Here is a 22,809-nt window from a genome sequence, read left to right as displayed (position 1 = left end):
TTAGCCAAATTTTGAGGTTTGCAAAGGATTCTGGGTAACAGAACCTGGTCCGAGCCCCGCAAGTCACCCCTCCTTGGATCCCCCTAGGTCTCTAGTTTTCAGAAATGCACAGGTTTGGTAGGTTTCCCTAGGTGGCGGCTGAGCTAGAGGCCAAAATCTACAGGTAGTCACTTTGCTAAAAACAGCTCTGTTTTCTGTGATATGTCCACGTTGTGTTTTGGGGCATATCCTGTCGCGGGAGCTAGGCCTACCCACACAAGTGAGGTATCATTTTTATCGGGAGACGTGGGGGAACACTGGGTGGAAGGAAATTTGTGGCTCCTCTCAGATTCCAGAACTTTCTGCCACAGAAATGTGAGGAACATGTGTTTTTTTAGCCAAATTTTGAGGTTTGCAAAGGATTCTGGGTAACAGAACCTGGTCCGAGCCCCGCAAGTCACCCCTCCTTGGATCTCCCTAGGTCTCTAGTTTTCAGAAATGCACAGGTTTGGTAGGTTTCCCTAGGTGGCGGCTGAGCTAGAGGCCAAAATCTACAGGTAGTCACTTTGCTAAAAACAGCTCTGTTTTCTGTGATATGTCCACGTTGTGTTTTGGGGCATATCCTGTCGCGGGCGCTAGGCCTACCCACACAAGTGAGGTATCATTTTTATCGGGAGACGTGGGGGAACGCTGGGTGGAAGGAAATTTGTAGCTCCTCTCAGATTCCAGAACTTTCTGCCACAGAAATGTGAGGAACATGTGTTATTTTAGCCAAATTTTGAGGTTTGCAAAGGATTCTGGGTAACAGAACCTGGTCCGAGCCCCGCAAGTCACCCCTCCTTGGATTCCCCTAGGTCTCTAGTTTTCAGAAATGCACAGGTTTGGTAGGTTTCCCTAGGTGGCGGCTGAGCTAGAGGCCAAAATCTACAGGTAGTCACTTTGCTAAAAACAGCTCTGTTTTCTGTGATATGTCCACGTTGTGTTTTGGGGCATATCCTGTCGCGGGAGCTAGGCCTACCCACACAAGTGAGGTATCATTTTTATCGGGAGACGTGGGGGAACACTGGGTGGAAGGAAATTTGTGGCTCCTCTCAGATTCCAGAACTTTCTGCCACAGAAATGTGAGGAACATGTGTTTTTTTAGCCAAATTTTGAGGTTTGCAAAGGATTCTGGGTAACAGAACCTGGTCCGAGCCCCGCAAGTCACCCCTCCTTGGATCTCCCTAGGTCTCTAGTTTTCAGAAATGCACAGGTTTGGTAGGTTTCCCTAGGTGGCGGCTGAGCTAGAGGCCAAAATCTACAGGTAGTCACTTTGCTAAAAACAGCTCTGTTTTCTGTGATATGTCCACGTTGTGTTTTGGGGCATATCCTGTCGCGGGCGCTAGGCCTACCCACACAAGTGAGGTATCATTTTTATCGGGAGACGTGGGGGAACGCTGGGTGGAAGGAAATTTGTAGCTCCTCTCAGATTCCAGAACTTTCTGCCACAGAAATGTGAGGAACATGTGTTATTTTAGCCAAATTTTGAGGTTTGCAAAGGATTCTGGGTAACAGAACCTGGTCCGAGCCCCGCAAGTCACCCCTCCTTGGATTCCCCTAGGTCTCTAGTTTTCAGAAATGCACAGGTTTGGTAGGTTTCCCTAGGTGGCGGCTGAGCTAGAGGCCAAAATCTACAGGTAGTCACTTTGCTAAAAACAGCTCTGTTTTCTGTGATATGTCCACGTTGTGTTTTGGGGCATATCCTGTCGCGGGAGCTAGGCCTACCCACACAAGTGAGGTATCATTTTTATCGGGAGACGTGGGGGAACACTGCGTGGAAGGAAATTTGTGGCTCCTCTCAGATTCCAGAACTTTCTGCCACAGAAATGTGAGGAACATGTGTTTTTTTAGCCAAATTTTGAGGTTTGCAAAGGATTCTGGGTAACAGAACCTGGTCCGAGCCCCGCAAGTCACCCCTCCTTGGATCTCCCTAGGTCTCTAGTTTTCAGAAATGCACAGGTTTGGTAGGTTTCCCTAGGTGGCGGCTGAGCTAGAGGCCAAAATCTACAGGTAGTCACTTTGCTAAAAACAGCTCTGTTTTCTGTGATATGTCCACGTTGTGTTTTGGGGCATATCCTGTCGCGGGCGCTAGGCCTACCCACACAAGTGAGGTATCATTTTTATCGGGAGACGTGGGGGAACGCTGGGTGGAAGGAAATTTGTAGCTCCTCTCAGATTCCAGAACTTTCTGCCACAGAAATGTGAGGAACATGTGTTATTTTAGCCAAATTTTGAGGTTTGCAAAGGATTCTGGGTAACAGAACCTGGTCCGAGCCCCGCAAGTCACCCCTCCTTAGATTCCCCTAGGTCTCTAGTTTTCAGAAATGCACAGGTTTGGTAGGTTTCCCTAGGTGCCGGCTGAGCTAGAGGCCAAAATCTACAGGTACGCACTTCGCAAAAAACACCTCTGTTTTTTTCCAAAATTTAGGATGTGTCCACGTTGCGCTTTGGGGTGTTTCCTGTCGCCGGCGCTAGGCCTACCCACGCAAGTGAGGTATCATTTTTATCGGGAGACTTGGGGGAACGCTGGGTGGAAGGAAATTTATAGCTCCTCTCAGATTCCAGAACTTTCTGCCACAGAAATGTGAGGGACATGTGTTTTTTTAGCCAAATTTTGAGGTTTGCAAAGGATTCTGGGTAACCGAACCTGGTCCGAGCCCCGCAAGTCACCCCTCCTTGGATCCCCCTAGGTCTCTAGTTTTCAGAAATGCACAGGTTTGGTAGGTTTCCCTAGGTGGCGGCTGAGCTAGAGGCCAAAACCTACAGGTAGTCACTTTGCTAAAAACAGCTCTGTTTTCTGTGATATGTCCACGTTGTGTTTTGGGGCATATCCTGTCGCGGGCGCTAGGCCTACCCACACAAGTGAGGTATCATTTTTATCGGGAGACGTGGGGGAACGCTGGGTGGAAGGAAATTTGTGGCTCCTCTCAGATTCCAGAACTTTCTGCCACAGAAATGTGAGGAACATGTGTTTTTTTAGGCAAATTTTGAGGTTTGCAAAGGATTCTGGGTAACAGAACCTGGTCCGAGCCCCGCAAGTCACCCCTCCTTGGATCCCCCTAGGTCTCTAGTTTTCAGAAATGCACAGGTTTGGTAGGTTTCCCTAGGTGGCGGCTGAGCTAGAGGCCAAAATCTACAGGTAGTCACTTTGCTAAAAACAGCTCTGTTTTCTGTGATATGTCCACGTTGTGTTTTGGGGCATATCCTGTCGCGGGCGCTAGGCCTACCCACACAAGTGAGGTATCATTTTTATCGGGAGACGTGGGGGAACGCTGGGTGGAAGGAAATTTGTAGCTCCTCTCAGATTCCAGAACTTTCTGCCACAGAAATGTGAGGAACATGTGTTTTTTTAGCCAAATTTTGAGGTTTGCAAAGGATTCTGGGTAACAGAACCTGGTCCGAGCCCCGCAAGTCACCCCTCCTTGGATCCCCATAGGTCTCTAGTTTTCAGAAATGCACAGGTTTGGTAGGTTTCCCTAGGTGGCGGCTGAGCTAGAGGCCAAAATCTACAGGTAGTCACTTTGCTAAAAACAGCTCTGTTTTCTGTGATATGTCCACGTTGTGTTTTGGGGCATATCCTGTCGCGGGCGCTAGGCCTACCCACGCAAGTGAGGTATCATTTTTATCGGGAGACGTGGGGGAACGCTGGGTGGAAGGAAATTTGTAGCTCCTCTCAGATTCCAGAACTTTCTGCCACAGAAATGTGAGGAACATGTGTTTTTTTAGCCAAATTTTGAGGTTTGCAAAGGATTCTGGGTAACAGAACCTGGTCCGAGCCCCGCAAGTCACCCCTCCTTGGATTCCCCTAGGTCTCTAGTTTTCAGAAATGCACAGGTTTGGTAGGTTTCCCTAGGTGCCGGCTGAGCTAGAGGCCAAAATCTACAGGTAGGCACTTCGCAAAAAACACCTCTGTTTTTTTCCAAAATTTAGGATGTGTCCACGTTGTGCTTTGGGGTGTTTCCTGTCGCCGGCGCTAGGCCTACCCACGCAAGTGAGGTATCATTTTTATCGGGAAACTTGGGGGAACACTGGGTGGAAGGAAATTTGTAGCTCCTCTCAGATTCCAGAACTTTCTGCCACAGAAATGTGAGGAACATGTGTTTTTTTAGCCAAATTTTGAGGTTTGCAAAGGATTCTGGGTAACAGAACCTCGTCCGAGCCACACAAGTCACCCCTCCTTAGATTCCCCTAGGTCTCTAGTTTTCAGAAATGCACAGGTTTGGTAGGTTTCCCTAGGTGGCGGCTGAGCTAGAGGCCAAAATCTACAGGTAGTCACTTTGCTAAAAACAGCTCTGTTTTCTGTGATATGTCCACGTTGTGTTTTGGGGCATATCCTGTCGCGGGCGCTAGGCCTACCCACACAAGTGAGGTATCGTTTTTATCGGGAGACGTGGGGGAACGCTGGGTGGAAGGAAATTTGTGGCTCCTCTCAGATTCCAGAACTTTCTGCCACAGAAATGTGAGGAACATGTGTTTTTTTAGGCAAATTTTGAGGTTTGCAAAGGATTCTGGGTAACAGAACCTGGTCCGAGCCCCGCAAGTCACCCCTCCTTGGATCCCCCTAGGTCTCTAGTTTTCAGAAATGCACAGGTTTGGTAGGTTTCCCTAGGTGGCGGCTGAGCTAGAGGCCAAAATCTACAGGTAGTCACTTTGCTAAAAACAGCTCTGTTTTCTGTGATATGTCCACGTTGTGTTTTGGGGCATATCCTGTCGCGGGCGCTAGGCCTACCCACACAAGTGAGGTATCATTTTTATCGGGAGACGTGGGGGAACGCTGGGTGGAAGGAAATTTGTAGCTCCTCTCAGATTCCAGAACTTTCTGCCACAGAAATGTGAGGAACATGTGTTTTTTTAGCCAAATTTTGAGGTTTGCAAAGGATTCTGGGTAACAGAACCTGCTCCGAGCCCCGCAAGTCACCCCTCCTTGGATCCCCCTAGGTCTCTAGTTTTCAGAAATGCACAGGTTTGGTAGGTTTCCCTAGGTGGCGGCTGAGCTAGAGGCCAAAATCTACAGGTAGTCACTTTGCTAAAAACAGCTCTGTTTTCTGTGATATGTCCACGTTGTGTTTTGGGGCATATCCTGTCGCGGGCGCTAGGCCTACCCACGCAAGTGAGGTATCATTTTTATCGGGAGACGTGGGGGAACGCTGGGTGGAAGGAAATTTGTAGCTCCTCTCAGATTCCAGAACTTTCTGCCACAGAAATGTGAGGAACATGTGTTTTTTTAGCCAAATTTTGAGGTTTGCAAAGGATTCTGGGTAACAGAACCTGGTCCGAGCCCCGCAAGTCACCCCTCCTTGGATTCCCCTAGGTCTCTAGTTTTCAGAAATGCACAGGTTTGGTAGGTTTCCCTAGGTGCCGGCTGAGCTAGAGGCCAAAATCTACAGGTAGGCACTTCGCAAAAAACACCTCTGTTTTTTTCCAAAATTTAGGATGTGTCCACGTTGTGCTTTGGGGTGTTTCCTGTCGCCGGCGCTAGGCCTACCCACGCAAGTGAGGTATCATTTTTATCGGGAGACTTGGGGGAACACTGGGTGGAAGGAAATTTGTAGCTCCTCTCAGATTCCAGAACTTTCTGCCACAGAAATGTGAGGAACATGTGTTTTTTTAGCCAAATTTTGAGGTTTGCAAAGGATTCTGGGTAACAGAACCTCGTCCGAGCCACACAAGTCACCCCTCCTTGGATTCCCCTAGGTCTCTAGTTTTCAGAAATGCATAGGTTTGGTAGGTTTCCCTAGGTGGCGGCTGAGCTAGAGGCCAAAATCTACAGGTAGTCACTTTGCTAAAAACAGCTCTGTTTTCTGTGATATGCCCACGTTGTGTTTTGGGGCATATCCTGTCGCGGGCGCTAGGCCTACCCACACAAGTGAGGTATCATTTTTATCGGGAGACGTGGGGGAACGCTGGGTGGAAGGAAATTTGTGGCTCCTCTCAGATTCCAGAACTTTCTGCCACAGAAATGTGAGGAACATGTGTTTTTTTAGCCAAATTTTGAGGTTTGCAAAGGATTCTGGGTAACAGAACCTGGTCCGAGCCCCGCAAGTCACCCCTCCTTGGATTCCCCTAGGTCTCTAGTTTTCAGAAATGGACAGGTTTGGTAGGTTTCCCTAGGTGGCGGCTGAGCTAGAGGCCAAAATCTACAGGTAGTCACTTTGCTAAAAACAGCTCTGTTTTCTGTGATATGTCCACGTTGTGTTTTGGGGCATATCCTGTCGCGGGCGCTAGGCCTACCCACACAAGTGAGGTATCATTTTTATTGGGATACGTGGGGGAACGCTAGGTGGAAGGAAATTTGTGGCTCCTCTCAGATTCCAGAACTTTCTGCCACAGAAATGTGAGGAACATGTGTTTTTTTAGCCAAATTTTGAGGTTTGCAAAGGATTCTGGGTAACCGAACCTGGTCCGAGCCACACAAGTCACCCCTCCTTGGATTCCCCTAGGTCTCTAGTTTTCAGAAATGCACAGGTTTGGTAGGTTTCCCTAGGTGGCGGCTGAGCTAGAGGCCAAAATCTACAGGTAGTCACTATGCTAAAAACAGCTCTGTTTTCTGTGATGTGTCCAGGTTGTGTTTTGGGGCATATCCTGTCGCGGGCGCTAGGCCTACCCACACAAGTGAGGTATCATTTTTATCGGGAGACGTGGGGGAATGCTGGGTGGAAGGAAATTTGTCGCTCTTCTCAGATTCCAGAACTTTCTGCCACAGAAATGTGAGGAACATGTGTTTTTTTAGCCAAATTTTGAGGTTTGCAAAGGATTCTGGGTAACAGAACCTGGTCCGAGCCACACAAGTCACCCCTCCTTGGATTCCCCTAGGTCTCTAGTTTTCAGAAATGCACAGGTTTGGTAGGTTTCCCTAGGTGCCGGCTGAGCTAGAGGCCAAAATCTACAGGTAGTCACTTTGCTAAAAACAGCTCTGTTTTCTGTGATGTGTCCACGTTGTGTTTTGGGGCATATCCTGTCGCGGGCGCTAGGCCTACCCAAACAAGTGAGGTATCATTTTTATCGGGAGACTTGGGGGAACATAGAATAGCAAAACAAGTGTTATTGCCCCTTGTCTTTCTCTACATTTATTCCTTCCAAATATAGGGGTGTGTGTAAAAAAGACATCTATTTGAGAAATTCCATGTAATTCACGTGCTACTATGGTCACCCCGGAATTCAGAGATGTGCAAATAACCACTGCTCCTCAACACCTTATCTTGTGCCCTTTTTGGAAATGCAAAGGTTTTCTTGATAGCTATTTTTTACTCCTTATATTTCAGCAAATGAATTACTGTATACCCGGTATAGAATGAAAACGCACTGCAGGGTGCAGCTCATTTATTGGCTCTGGGTTCCTCGGGTTCTTGATGAACCTACAAACCCTATATATCCCCGCAACCAGAGGAGTCCAGCAGACGTAACGGTATATTGCTTTCGATAATCTGACATTGCAGGGAAAAGTTACAGAGTAAAAAGTAGAGAAAAATTGATGTTTTTTTCACCTCAATTTCAATATTTTTCTTTTTCAGCTGTTATTTTCTGTAGGAAACCCTTGTAGGATCTACACAAATGACCCCTTGCTGAATTCAGAATTTTGTCTACTTTTCAGAAATGTTTAGGTTTCTGGGATCCAGCATTGGTTTCATGACCATTCCGGTCACTGACTGGAAGGAGGCTGAAAGCACAAAAAATTGCACAAATGGGGTATGCCCCAGTAAAATGCCAAAATTGTGTTGAAAAATTGGGTTTTCGGATTCAAGTCTGCCTGTTCCTGAAAGCTGGGAAGCTGCTGAGTTTAGCACCGCAAACCCTTTGTTGATGCCATTTTCAGGGGAAAAACCACAAGCCTTCTTCTGCAGCCCCTTTTTCCAATTTTTTTGAAAAAAACGAAATTTTCACTGTATTTTGGCCAATTTCTTGGCCTCCTTCAGGGGAACCCACAAAGTCTGGGTACCTTTAGAATCGCTAGGATGTTGGAAAAAAAGGACGCAAATTTGGCTTGGTTAGCTTATGTGGACAAAAAGTTATGAGGGCCTAAGCGCGAACTGCCCCAAATAGGCAAAAAAAGGCCTGGCACAGGAGGGGGAAAAGGCCTGGCAGTGAAGTGGTTAAATTGAGAGTAGAGTACATTTACTCACAAGGGCAGGATGTGGGCATTCTTGGGTTGGAGCACCCTCAAATACCTGAGGACACTCACACATTCACAACTAAGTGGTTAAGCCAAAATATTTGCAAGTATCTTACCTTCCTGAATTTTTTTGTCTCATGACAATGGCAGGATTAACTGTGCAGTCAGAGTGGGTATTTTACCAGAAAAGCCAATATGTTCATACCAAAATCAGGGCAAAAAGATTGAAAAAAAGCTTTTTTACACTTTTGGCAGGATGCCCAAAGATGATTTGCATACGATTATTGTATCATTGTATGCTCGCACTTAGCAAAAACAACAATGGACTGGAATGCATACTACAACACCCAATTGCAGTGCAATAGGTCTTGCATTTACTTGAGTTGGAGCTATTGGCATTGTAAACTGGACTTTTTTGCCACATTAATTGATCAACCCTGCCACATATTTTGGTCCTTTCTGCCACATAATTCCAGTGGCCCTGCATATATATAAAGGGCTAGCAGGCTTAGTGGAATATTTTTTAAACAAGGCCCTTAAAACACAAACGACTCCCAGGTGGAAAACATAAGTGCTTGTCAGTTGGTACAGGAGACATTGCTTGTGGGGCAATTGATAAATATTTGTACTCCAAGATCACTGTCCCTTTACTGTAGACTGGGGAGTCGAACAAAACACCCATGATTTTTCACACGCTTGAGGAGAGCCATCTCACATGATAATAATGATCCTCAGTTAGTCTTGAACTTAAATTTCTGTCATAAAATACTGACCATTGAACAGCATAATCAACTGTAAACTCTCCTTGAGGTTAGTTTTATAAATACAAGCACATACAACTCAAGTTGCACAGACTCAAACGTGTGTAGTTCATCCAGTCAGGTTTTTGCTTTGTATTTGCGGATTGTATCAAGTCCTAAAAACAAAACCACAAGTCCCAGAATGCAAAGCAGAAACATAAACTAAATGAGCAAATTACATTTTGAACTAGGGAGATAGACAACCCTATGAATACTATCCCAAGGGCTGTCTTCCAACTTTACGATATTACAGTTGGAATGCCCTCTTGAATAGTAGTGTTCCATAGTAAAACACTGCATAGCCAAGATTTCAGCACCTTACATGATTGTTTTCATCACGGACTGCAGCTACAGCTCATGTGCTGGGTTGGCTGCCTGCACATGGTTTGGAAGCATCCGCAGTGCACATATTTCAAAGGTATTTATTAAAGAGTTTAGTAAAATTTTACTATTGTGCTCAAACAAATAACACATTATTCCTGGAGGCCAAAAGAAATAAACATCTTGAAAGCAGAAAATAGCTTTAAAGTGCTATGGAGTAATACGGCTGCTGCATATAAGTGTTAAAGCACTGAATACTGAAGTCCATGTCCAGCCACTCCTGGCCCCTTCAGCTCACTGTTACAGATGTTTTTTTCCATTTGTGATGTTTTTCTGTTGAGAGTGCATCTAATGTAAAAATGTCAAAATACCTCCGGTATGTTCCTTCTGGAGACAGAACATACTTTTGTCTAGTGGAAGCTTGGAGTCATCATAAGGCAGCACAGAGGGTTAATGTGCCTGCTGCAAAAAACATGTGCTACGCAAATCACAAAGTGCATATAATGTAAAAGAGTCAAAATAACTCTGCCGATTTATGTTCTTTCTGGAGAGAGAACATGCTTTTGTCTAGTGGAAGCTTGGAATCATTATAAGGTAGCACAGAGGGTTAATGTGCCTTCTGCAAAGAATGTCACAAAGTGCATATAATGTAAAAATGTCAAAATAACTCTAGCGATTAATGTTTTTTCTGGAGGGAGAATGGCTTTGTATTTCTACCTCCGGGTCAAATCTCAACTATGAAGTCACCCGAGGTCTCTGCTATGTGTCCTGGTGACCCTTTGTTTTGTCCACGCTCTCTACCCCCTGCTTCTGACTCCACAGAGCCCTCATTTCCCACACTGGACACAGTTTCACCCACCTTCAGCTTGCTTGGGCATTCAACACACCTCAGGACCTGGAAATAAAAAGTTTTCTGATGTGTGAGGAAGTGCTAGCGCTAATAAAAACAAATACATAAATGCATTTATCATGCATTATCTGAGAAGGTAATCTGTAATTTACAGATCACGCAAATATCGACCTCAAAAGGACGAAAGGCTGAGAGGACCATGTAGAATTCGGACCTGCCCACATGAGGTCAAACAGAGCATCCTGAAGTCCACTGTGCGACAGACCCAGGCACTGATGAACACCTTGGCCACTACCAGCGCGGATCTAAAGAGCATGAGTGAAAGTCCTCATTAACTCGGGTACTGGAGTGTCTCATTTCTGAGATGACAACAGTAATAGACACCCGGCAAGCCTCACATTGAACGATACGGGGGGAGTAAAAATGTCACCCTCTGCTTCATGACATACAAAACAAACATGCTACTACCTCCTTCCTCCTCGGTATACAGATGGCTGTCAGAACTGTGGGATTAACACGGAAATGCCAATTCATCTGACTTGAGATGCTGTTTGCATATGCTAATGCGAGGAACTCAATGCAAGGTGCCCTGGCTTCCAGCTGTTTGCTGTGATATTGATTTTCAGATTAATGTTAGGAAGCCTGTTAAACGTGCTCTTCGTGGGACCCTTACCATAACACAGACATGCACATTTTAAAACGTCTTTAAGTCTAGAAAACATTTGCTGGAAAATAGTTTGGTCCCTATTGACAAACTCTTTGGACAAAGTTGGGTGTGTATCAACGGTAGACATACGGTTACGGTTTATGTAGATTTCAAAGCTCTTTAAAATTCCCAGATTTTTGAGTAATCAGACCACTATGTTGGTATTTGTTTGCATTCCAGTCATTGTAGTCCTGGGTGTACAGCGAGATATAATACTACAAATACCAGAATGCATGCTCAAAAAGAACCCTGGCCTGAATGTGCTACTCATGCATGGATTAAATATTTCATAGAAATAGTAGAAAAACGACTCTATTGTTTAGCCTTTAGATAACACTTCTTAGCGTTGTCACAGAACAATGTGCCTTTAACTCTGAAAACCGATTAATTTACTGTACACAAAAGAAACAAGTAAAATAACAAAACTGTAAAACAGGCTGTACATTAGGATTAGGGCAGTAACTTGCCTCATGAGTGAAGTAGTGTATATTCATTAAATTGAGGTCACATGTACTTGTGAATAATCTAAACACAAGTATGTCATTTTTTTATTCCATAAACTTTGTCTCAGGGACGAAATATGAAATGCTTTTGAGAGATACTCTTATAAGCTAAAGAGGCTATTAATGTGCCTGCCATCCAGCAATATTCCTAATATTTATGCATAGTAAATGGCTGATGTAAGATTTTCCACTGAACATCACCCGTTATGATTCTCGAAAAAGGTAACGTGTGTCCAGTTGAAACACCAGCTGGCTGTGACTGGGTACTGACTGGTGGGCTGTAATGAATTGCTTCAAACATATTGCCAGTCGAAAATTAAATTCGGCCTTCATCGGTGGCGTTTTGTTCTAGTAACCTGCCATGAGTTCTGCATACAAAGGTTACTCCAAGTCCAAGTCTTCCTCGTCACCAACCGACAGCTGAGAACATGTGCTTTCCAAATACTCCTGATATATTCTGTTGAGAAAGGCTCAACCTGTCCAGAAGACGGGCACCCAGTTATTCTATTCGTTAACCCGGGTTTTTGTGCAAGACTAAGCGAGGCTTCATGAGGCAAAGCAATGCAAACAGTTGTGTCTGTCAATTTTCTGGTCACGCCAGTCCAGCACTAAGATCATTTTACGTCACAAAGTGTCAGTCGCTCCTCAATAATTTAATCAAATGGGGGTATTTTAACAGTGGAATAGCGCACACATGCTAGGATATGACTCAAAATCAGACCTACTAAGCTATCATGGCCTGGCTTTGCATCAAATCTTCAAATCAAATGAAACCAGCTGCAAGAAAATGGGAGGCAGACTGCTGTGTAATATTCTTATGCATAACATGTGACTTTTGCAAAATCATGCATGCTAAGCAGCTTCTTCGTCTGCAGTTTTCACTGCATTGGAATTTGTACTGGTGGGTGTAACTGCAGTACAAACCATACCCTAGAGACTGCTACCTTGCCTTTGCACCATAAAGCAACATTTAGAATCACATTAAACATGCTTTCTTTGCGTGTGCGACACCAATTACATCATTGGCATGCGACTCTGTAGCGATAGCACTGCAGACAGATTTTTTATATGCTTTATGCAACAAAGCACTGCATGTTTTCATGCAGTACTTTGCTACACGAACCTTAGTAAATCTGGAGCAGGTTGATCAGATCCTATCCATTTTTTGCCCTTTAATCCACCTCTCTGGCTGGCTCTTTCCCTTCCTGCCATGTTGAAAGCTGTCTGTATCCAACCGTCACCTGAGGTCGAACAAGCCCCTCACCACCGCCCGCGCTCGAGACCTGTACATGGCCGGGTCCAGAGGAAGACCTGGACTCTGAGGAATGGAGATCGCTGTGGGAGATCACTTCAGTCCCGTGTAAATCCAAAGAACATTGAACCAAAACTGAACCCGCATCCGTACCCATGAACCTCTGGCTTCTCAGTTGGATACAGCTAGTAGAACTTTAGAACCACAACTAATGAGAAAGTCCACTGTAATTGGAAAAGATGAAGGAGGGACAACTCAAGCAGTACCAGCAGGCAACCCTAGTGCAGGAAGGAAAAGGAGAATTTAAAACCAAATCCTTCCACCAGCAGGCTTGCAGGTAGACTTAGCGTAAAACTCTGAATATTAAAGAAATGGACAGAGCGCGTTGTCTCAAAGCTTGTGCCCAGCTTTACCGTGAGTACTCGCCCAAATGAGAAGAGGATTAAACAATAGCAAAGACTGTGAGCCAGTTTTAAGAACCCATTTGTCGAGTCCAGTCTACAATGAAGCACACACAAAGATCCTGACAAAGACTGCAACGTGCTAAAGTCGGGGCTTGATGGTGTACACACTGCACAGACGGTGAGAGTCAAACTCCAGGCAGGGACTGATACCAGAAAGTGAAAGCCAGACTTGACCACCCTGTAGCATCTGACTGGTGAGTCACTTGACCTAGAAAAGGAACTGGTCCTCAAATAACAACAGTGAGCAGAAGACCGAAAACGTAGACTGGTGCACCTGCCTACTTAAGGGATCTGTGTTTGAGCATGCACACAAACATGCCAACTCCAGCAGGACTCAACGTTTCATCCTTCCAAGCTAGGCAAATTAATATCACTGAGTTGAGTAGCAAAGCATGTTTGCTGTTCAGCACCAGGGTGCACTACAAATGCATACTATTTAAAGAGTAAGACCATACGCCCAATTTATTTTATTTATTTTTTGCAATTTTATGTAGCTCGGACATGGCCCGAAGGCATCAGCTCACTTTACAACACACAGAATAATGAACCTGGCAGTCATGTAATAATAACCTGCTTTTCTTTTAAAACTCAGAATGTTGGAGATCTCCCTTAGTGCTAACCCTACAGCGGATATATGTCCTCCTTTTCTGAGGGGTGTTGGACTGGGGTTACCACCTTTCACCAGGAAGTGTGATACAGCGAACTAGAGATGGGGGTCTGGAGCAATCACCGTACAAGAGTCCTGCTGACATCCTCGATGCACAGCAGCAGTGCTTAATTTGTGACTGCATGGCATACACCTCATGTCTGCTGAGATTGCTTGCAAAACACCTCGAATATTGAAACAGATAAATGAATGGATATGTTTTCCAAGACCGAGAGGCCTCTGGGGCTCGGCGGAGCGGAGTTCTTTGGCTCTTGTGGGGGTTGGCATACACCAACCGCTGCTAGGAGCCGTTTATGAGCGAAGCCCGCCTTTGATACCCATTCCACTTTTGTGATTTCAATGACTTCCGGCTGCCGACAGGTTCTGTGATACGCCGCATTAACAATCGCTGGGAAAAGAAGCTCGTTGCACTGTACAAATGCAGAGAGACGTCCGTGCTAAAAACTCAAATAATTGGATTCTGTTAATCTGTGGGGACACGAGATTTAATGCTGCATTTAATTTTGCTAAGTGGGAGGAAGAGCGTTTTAGAGAATGGATAAAGAAAGAATAATCTCGGTGGTTTTGACGAGCGCACAAAGGCCACCCGCCAAAGCCCTCCCCGCAGAGTTCAACATACCCCACCCCTACTGTACGGCGCCAGTACCCGGCACCCGCTGCTCTGACGCGGACGGTCAGGTCCTATCTCCGACCAGCAGATGGCAGATACAAAAATGCCGCGGCTGAACATGTGCCGGCTTTTACCAGGTTTTAAAGTTGACAGTCGCCACGAGTCCCATACTTTACGTGGGTCCCGCTGATTGAACATTATTCTATCACTCCCTGGAGGGCTGGGGAAGTGATGTGAACGTCAAAGTTCAAATGAAGTGAAAGGGAGGTAAATCCGATTATCCGGATTAAATGAAATATTCTCCTGGACGGTGGGCAGCCTTTGGTGGCATTCTCTGTCTCCCCTTATCGCCGTGTCATTCTGTATACGCCAGGCTGCGGTGGCGAGCGATGCCCTTTGAAACACAGCTCGACACCTGCGGAACGAGCTGCGGCCATCAAACAGCGGAATACCGAGGTGGGGGTCGTGCAGGCACAGCTCGACGTATGCATACACTGGTTTGCTAATTTCTCATATAACATTTCACCTACACAGTATCGCACAGCGTAAAAACGGGTGCATTGTTTTTAAAGAGCAATTTTATCGCAGCTTGCTAAATAAGATAGATTTTTTATTAGTATTTGACACCAATGCCTTTATTTCCCCTCCTTTGGTCCCCTTCACATTAAAAAAAAGATAGAAACTAAGACTTGGTCAATATTGACCTATTTCTTTATTTCAATACCTTCGTTGTTATGTAACATTTAAAATGTTATATTGATTTATTTAATTTTATATATTTTAAAACATAACTGTTTTTGCTCAGTTCACAGCTTCCGGTTGGTTTCTACTGATGACCTGAAATAATATGAGTGCCTGTAGACTGTCTCCCTGTAGTGGCTGCTGTTCAATGTGAAGATTCAAATTAGAGAGGATACCATCAGTATTTCAAAATACATTTCAAAACATTTTAAGAAACAAATTTGTGATCCGATCAAGACCAACATGCAGTAGTTAAAACAAACTGTTACGACAGGAGTGGTACAGCTCCTAGAAAGGCTATTGTGAGTTACGCCACTTAAAAGTACAAGGCCAGTTTGTCTTGTTCTTTACACTAAATTGCTAAACTGGTAAAAAAAAAAAAAGTAGATTTTCATGCAATGCTCGTCGTAATTCGCTGCACAGTTACTTCGCACCACCCGTCATACCCCACAATCTGAAACCAACACAGAACTTCTGACATACATGCAACATGGAATAAATATGACATACAATTGGCAATCACCGCATGCAACAGCATTCTCCTTCTCCTCCCCCCGGAATACCGCAGACACACATATCACCATCCACTGGGCAAAGGACATGTCTATTTACTTACAAAGTCTGTAAGCATTTGGTAGTGCATGCAGATTAGACCCTTAAACACCATTCATGCTCCCCAGCTCAATCCTGAACATGCTCAGAACACATCACCACAAGCTGAAACAGAGGCTGGTCTGTGATGGAAACAATGGGACCACCAGGAAAGTCACTGATTTGCCAAAGATGCTACTAGGCCATAACGTGTTTAAACACCTGCCTCTCTATCCGGTGCCACAGGGGTGACAATAGTACATGAACAAAAACATACTACATGCATCGACCCATTTTATTGCTTTTCACTGTTTCCAGGATATGTCTACGTATGTGTTTATCGGCATTGGGATCACTGGAGGCAATGTAAGCCTGACAAGGCCCAGGGTCGCCGAGCCCGCAGCTCCTTTCCCTCTGTCCTTCGGTAATCCTCGGCAGCAGATTGCTGGCGTGAAACCCGATCAGATCTTTAAGCAGCTTCTGCCTGTGTGCCAGCCTCTATGTGCTAGCATGTATTTATTGCCAAGCACCACATGCTGCGATTATGCGCATCGATGTGCCGGGGGAGAGAAAACAAGGCACTTTGCGCTTGCAAAACCCACTGCTATTGCCTCCACTTCTAGTTCGCTGCAGTGCCCTGAAAAGTTAGAAGCTGGTAAAACTCTGGCAGTGGACAACCTCCAGAAATCATCCTCCAGCTCCAGAATTTAGGATCATGCACGATAAATGAGGGCTCGCATCCAATCTATCAGCATGAGGATTCATTGCTAGGTGTAGAAGGAAAAGGTGTGTCTTCGGCTTCCCGTGCTTGTGTCAGTGTGTGTCAATACCTGACTGCCTGAGCGTGTTGTTGAATCTGCATCTGTCTCTTTTCACCTTGACCCTCTCCTGGTATGTAGGGGTATGCGCCGAAATGGCAGGGATAGGAGAAGTGACATCACAGGACGTGACGGAATGTGACCTTTGACAATGGTGAGATCACATGTAGCAATGAGGTTTGGAGCAGTGGCAGAAAATGATAATGTGAACCTTGCAAATTTATCCAGTGAGGGTTTTTTTTTTTTTTACCGCAAGCATATTTTGTGCAGATTACTAAAGAGAAACATGGAATCGGTATGCTCTCCGGTGGAAATACAGTTCCTGTGCATGTGATCCTGGCACATTTTGCACTGTGCTTCTGTTAAAACAATTCGAGAGGTGTAGATTCTCTGAGGATGGTAAGACAAAACAACCCATGACACTGACCCAGAGAATAGTGCAAGTGTGCAGAGGGGATCGTTGGTAGATTTAAATGCATACTCATCAAACTTCGTATCGGAATTTGGCACATGTATGTGATAGTACAGCACTTTGTTTAGAGAAAAGATGACGTGGTGCTAATCAGTAGATATAAAACCAACAAAGGCTAATGCCGTGGCTGGTCTCCATCTGAACGGTCATAGTATGCAATAAAACGGTGCCCTCTCTGTATCTCCATATATAAAATGAGGACTTTTAAAATCATGGGAAACTTCCGCTCCTCCCTGCCTTGGTGTGGGTCTTCTCTCACTGCTGGCCACACACTGAGAGAACGGGTGCTTCTGCTGACCTCGAGGCCATCCGGAGCAGTGGGAGATGACTGCTCGTGCTACTGTCCCAGCTGAAACAATGGAAGCAGGGTAGGTCTCCGTGCACTACAGTGCCTCTTGTGTCATTCCTTACCTACAATGGAAGTGGACACTATTTGCGGGGATATTCGAGAAGGGCATGACTATGTCTCAAGTAAAACTAGAAAGAGCAAGGGACCCTTTGATCCAAAAAAATGTATTTGACATGCATGAAGGGGTTAACACTGGTCCTGCCAACTCGTTCTTTTACTGTCAGAGTAGAACCTACCAAGCGCTTTGGCACTCACCCTTGCAGGTGAAAGGTGCCAGTCTAGCTCATCCACCTTTGGAATCATAGGCCTGGTTTGGTGCCTGAACTTCTACTCAACAATATTGGCTTGTTGTGGCCTACCGGTAGGTCAAATCTGGGTTGTTAAGGATTGAGTCATTTCTGCTCACGTTTCGAAGGCTGATCCCTTTCCACTCGTTTCTTCTCTCGTTAGATGTATGTGTACAGCAGCGACCAGTGTCCCCCTGCCTTTGATAAAGATGCAGCACCACTGTTCATATCATCAAACCCCATGCTGGCCCATTGCACGTCATTTTAGTTATTTTTCAGTCTCTCTGCTTTATGAATGCTGCCATATGGATTACTGAGTCTTCTCAGCACCACCACCAGCACCATTGTTCAGGCATTCACGTACACCGCAGCCCACTGCCTCTGGTTAGGGTGATGCTGTGTAGCTGTCTATATGCTTTAATTCTAACTGTAGCTATAATGTGCAGGCTATCGCTCACACCTCTTCCTCCATCACACTGCTAGGCGCTGCGCTCCAAGACAAGGCTCCTCTGGTTACCAACACACAACAACCAGACACTTCCCATATAGATTCACCAATACACAATTCTACCAACCGCACACCCCTTCACAGCACAACAGGCTAACTGTCCAAAAATGTGCTTCGGCCCCATACAGGGGTAGGAAATGCTATTTAAATTATATAATAATACTAGTTTTTTTCTGCGTTTGAATTTATATTATATAAATAATTACTATTACTTCCTTCCATAACTCATGAGACTGTTTTGGCGTTACTCTGGTGCTGCAAAAACCTGCACCAGGGTACCTGGTTTGCTTGTGCTTGGAGCACATTTAAAGTACACAAGGAAAGGCGTGATCAGGTCATTACCTCGGTGAGTGCCCGTAAAAGCAAGGAAGCGAAGGGCATACATGTTCTTCAAACCGCGCTGTGCATCAGTGAACGCGTGCTCAGTGATGAAAGGGTGTGAAAAGCACGAGGCTGGGGAAGAATACGAAATGGACACCTCAGCCATCTTCCGCGCCAGAGTCCTTACATACCACATGCCACTCTCCTCCCCTCGCCTCAAAGGCATAGTTAACGATAGTGCAACAGGTGCAGTGGCACGGGGGGGGAGGGGGGACAATGCTCCCCACTTGTTATTTATTGCTCAAAAACATGGCCTGGGGGAAACCCTTCTTCGCATGTACCCTGGATCTGTGATACCTGATGCGCAACTACCTGTTCCCTGGGTGCCTGCATCCGACCGTATCTTCAAACGCGCCCTCTCCCGCAGCAAGCCTAGGTGCTTTCATGGAGTCTCACTAGTTTTTCTCGTAAAGGGACCCAACAAGCATCAGTTCTGTCTGCTGCGGGCTGTCTATACTGTGCCCTCTGTGGCCTGCCCGGGAACCGGTAGTGTCTGGGCGAACCCTATGTGTGCAGTGCACTGCACGCCCGGCGGGCTGGTCAGTGTTTCTCTGGTAAACTCACCCGCTCGGGCTCATTATGCACAGCGAATGCCACAGCAAGTGCCAGGCCCATGTCCTGCACAGGCAGCGATTCCCCTTATTAACTGACATAAAGCGCTTCTGGGATGCGTGGGGGATGCGAGACCCGCCTAGTGACAAACACTGATAAAGCCCAGGCAGCTATACCCCTTATTAACTGACATAAAGCGCTTCTGGGATGCGGTGGGGGATGCGAGACCCGCCTAGTGACAAGCACTGATAAAGCATTGCTTTCATACATGCGCCTAATTACAGCGCGTTTGGCACAGCGGTCTGCTATGCGCTTTCTGCGTGCTAAAAATCAGTTGTCTGGTGACCCAGTGAGCACACACACTCCATTAAACTGGAAATCGCAACATGCTTCAGGGAAGTGGGAGGAGGTCAAAGATTCCAGCGAATAAATGGCGATGCAGGGCAGCGAGAAGGGCTATAGCTGAGCCTGGTTAAAGCGCCTCTCTTTAAAACAGCAGGGGCAGGGTTCTCGGCGCTTCACTGCAGAGGGCAGAGTATATTTGGCCCCCGAAGTAGGAGAGGAGAGCAGGGGTCTCTGGTGTACAGCGTCAATGAGGGCTTATTGCATTCAAGAGAAGGGGCGTGACCCGCGTCAGGGCACCCGCATAATAATATTTGACACATCTGACAGGATGAGTTGAAAAAAACAGACGAATTGTGATTGTATGTAGCCCCCGTTTGGCACAGTGGCGCAACAAAGGCCCCGGCAGCGCGGGTAGAACTGTGGACCCTGACTGGGTCCAGGGCTCCGGGGTTTCCGAGTCTGGAAATTTAAGACAACTACTGCGCATCGCATGGCTCCCCAAAAAGAGAACACCGATATTAATTTTAAAAAATAGGATTTTACTCAAACGTGGCTAACATATAACATTTCCGACTAGGAATCATCCACTGACGTTTCAATAAAAGCACCTTCATTCGCAAGACAGCGGTAACAAAAAAAAAGTTGACAACTTGAAGAAGACTGGCAGAAACTTCCAGAATCGTGCTTTGAGGATACCTTTGAGATTGACTGCACATAAGTATAATATGAGTGAGTGTGAAGGGCTTCTTGTGAGTGAGGATATGTTACTGTGACTGAGGATAGTAAAATAGCGAGGGTGGGTTCAGAGTCCAGCTGTGAGTACAAATGGTGTAACGATGGGTCGGGTGGTCTTCTTGCGAGTGAGCTTAGTGTAAGAGGGCTGGGTTCCTACGAAAGTAGTGTGTGTGAGTGGGTGGGCTGTAGGTGGCTCGAGTGTGCTACCTCTGAGTGACTGTGGGTGAGCATGATGTAAGGGTTACAGGGATGAGCTACTTCTGAGTGAGAAGAGCATGAGGGGTGAACAGTCTGTTAATGGGGTGAAGGGAGAGTGCTGGCTAGAAAGTCTTAATGACAAGAGAGTGAGTGTAGGGTGGATATTTGCTGCCTGTAGACGAGTGAAATGTGACGGCGCGCGGCGTCAGCGTCCAATGAGAGAGAAGAGTGTGAGGGTAAGGAGTGAAGCACATTTTAGCAGGTATGAGAGGGGCAGGCTCCCTGTGAGTTGAGGGTGGGGAGCTGTCTATGAACGAGCGTAATGTGTGGGCGAGTTCCCCGCGCTGGGATATTGTGAGGGTAAGGAAGTGCTGAGTGAGGGTTAGAGGGGTGTGCAGGGGCGCGACCACCACCAGGAACAACACTAAAATCTGAGAAGGGAGACTAATCTGACAGGCAGTAGTAATATGCAAATGGGTAGGTGACCTTTCTAGGAGTGAGGGCGGGGAAGTCAACTTTCCATGAACTGTGTCCGGTGCGCCGGGGCAGAGTGAGCTGGGTGTAAACAACGAGGCGTGCGGGACGCAGGGCGTGCACTCAGCCCAACCAACCCCCGCCCCGTACCTGCTTGTCGCCCGCTCCCGCCGGCCCTGGGCCCGGCGCCGGGACCCTCTCGCAGCTGGCGCCCTCCAGCAGGTAGAGCCCGGCCGGGCGTCCGCTCTGCTCGCTCTCGAAGTAGAAGAGCACGTTCTGGAAGAGCGCGAACCACTTGTCGTGCCAGCGGCCGCCCTCGGCCGTGCGCCGGGCCAGGGTCCCGCGCCTGGAGCCCTCCCGGCGCGCGAGCAGCGACAGGTGCAGCAGGTGGCCCTCGTTGTAGCGCACGCTCTTCTGCATGGCGGCTCCGCGGGGCGCTCACTCTCCGCGGCCGGCCATGGCTCCGCTTGAGTGGGGGACTCTTGGCTGCACCTCAGGCGCCTTCCGCTGCTGGGATAAACGTCTCTTCTCGCGCACTCCAGCGGAGGGTGCCTTGGGGGTGACTCTGCCTCTGTGCACTCCTGCCCGAGGTGCCCCCTCTCTCCAGGCGACTCTGTTAATGTGCGCTCTGGCAGCTGCTGCCTTCTCGTGCTCCTGCGCACTCCCGCGGAAGGTCCTCTCACTGAGGCGACTATCCTCGAGGGGTGACTGCCTCAGAGCACTCCTGCCTGGGCTGCCTTCACCTGCTGGGGTGACTGCCTCTGTGCGCTATTGTGGCGGCTGTTTCTCCTCCTGCGCCGACTCTCGGTCTCCGTGTCTTTCTTCCCCTGCCTGAGGTGGCTCTGATTCTGTGCACTCCGTCCGGGGTATACCTCCTCCTTGGCGGGGTGAGTCTGCTTTTGCGAACTGATGGGTTGCCTTCCACTCTCCTCAGGGACGACTATCTGTGCGCTGCTATGGAGGGCACTTCCCCCCCCGTAGCGACTCTCAGTCTCCCTGACTCCCCCTGCAGTGTTACTATTCCTTTATGCACTCCACAGAGAAGCCTTTCTGCTTGGGTAACTGCGCGCCTCTTCACAAACCTGCGCAGTAGATGCGATTCCCCGCGGGGTGACTTTTTGCCTCGTCGTACTCCTGCGGCAGTCTTTTTCTGCTGCCTTCTGGCTCTAGGCACCACCTCTGCTTCCCGAGGCGACCCTCTGTCTCCGTGCGCCCATGCGAAGTTCCCTTTCTCCACTCTCCCGGTGCAGAGAGCCCCTTCCACTCTCCTTGCAGGATTCACTGACGTGATGGTCTCTCTCCGTTCCGCGAGATGCCCATTCAGCTGCAGGCGTCACTCACATGCTCTCCTGTAGTTACTGTCCCGTCCTCACGCCCGCGAACGACGGGACCTCTGGTTTCTCCTACAAGTGACTCCCGCTTTCTCCTGCAGGTGTGGACACCGTGCCCACCGCTTGCAGGTGTGAGTCCCTGTTCCACTTTTCTTTTGCCGGATATGTCTCCGTGTACTCTGTTTCCCCCTGCATGGGGGACACCATGCCCTGTTTCTTCTGCAGTTGAGACTTCTTTTCCCTGCTGCAGGTGTCACTGCCTTAGTCCCCCTCCCTCCGCTCACTGAAATCGCCTCCTCCTGTCTGTCTTCAATAAACGGCCTCTCCCCACTTCTGGATCCGAGCCGTCTGCCTGCAGGTGTCACCCAGAGTCTTCTCTCCGGTCAGCCTCAAGCCGGGCTGCATTCGGACAAGCAGTACAAAGGATGAAATCACTCGCAAAATAGACAGACAGAAGGTGCGCGTCATGTGGGAGCTCAACGCTAATCCGCTTTTCTGTGGTTTCTCTCGGAGGGCAGAGGCAGGCCGTGCTCGGGCTGTACAGGCAGCGCATCGAAGACCAGCGCAAGGGGGAGTAGGCCCTAGGTGGAAGAAAGGGGGAGACGGGCAATCCTTCAAGGGGATCTATGTACACATAACTTTTCTGAGCTTCCCCTTTCTCTTAATGTGACTTAGATTCTCTCTCTCTCTTACCCTCCCGCCCCAACCCATTGAAATGGAGAAATA

General features: G+C 47.3%; 1 protein-coding gene across 1 annotated transcript in view; it reads right to left on the bottom strand.

Moving 5' to 3' along the window:
• RASGRF2 (Ras protein specific guanine nucleotide releasing factor 2) overlaps positions 1-22,023 on the bottom strand; it is a 1,901,930-nt gene extending 1,879,907 nt beyond the window's left edge. The window contains exon 1 of the mRNA XM_069224559.1: positions 20,903-22,023. Within this exon, the coding sequence (XP_069080660.1) occupies positions 20,903-21,172 (270 nt within the window). The 5' untranslated portion in view covers positions 21,173-22,023. The remainder of the gene's footprint in view (positions 1-20,902) is intronic.
• Between the last annotated feature and the right edge of the window lie 786 nt (positions 22,024-22,809).

This window comes from Pleurodeles waltl, chromosome 1_1, assembly GCF_031143425.1.
Source record: "Pleurodeles waltl isolate 20211129_DDA chromosome 1_1, aPleWal1.hap1.20221129, whole genome shotgun sequence".
Taxonomy (NCBI): domain Eukaryota; kingdom Metazoa; phylum Chordata; class Amphibia; order Caudata; family Salamandridae; genus Pleurodeles; species Pleurodeles waltl.
Note: the sequence above shows the minus strand (reverse complement) of the source record. Positions and strands in the feature narration are given on the sequence as shown.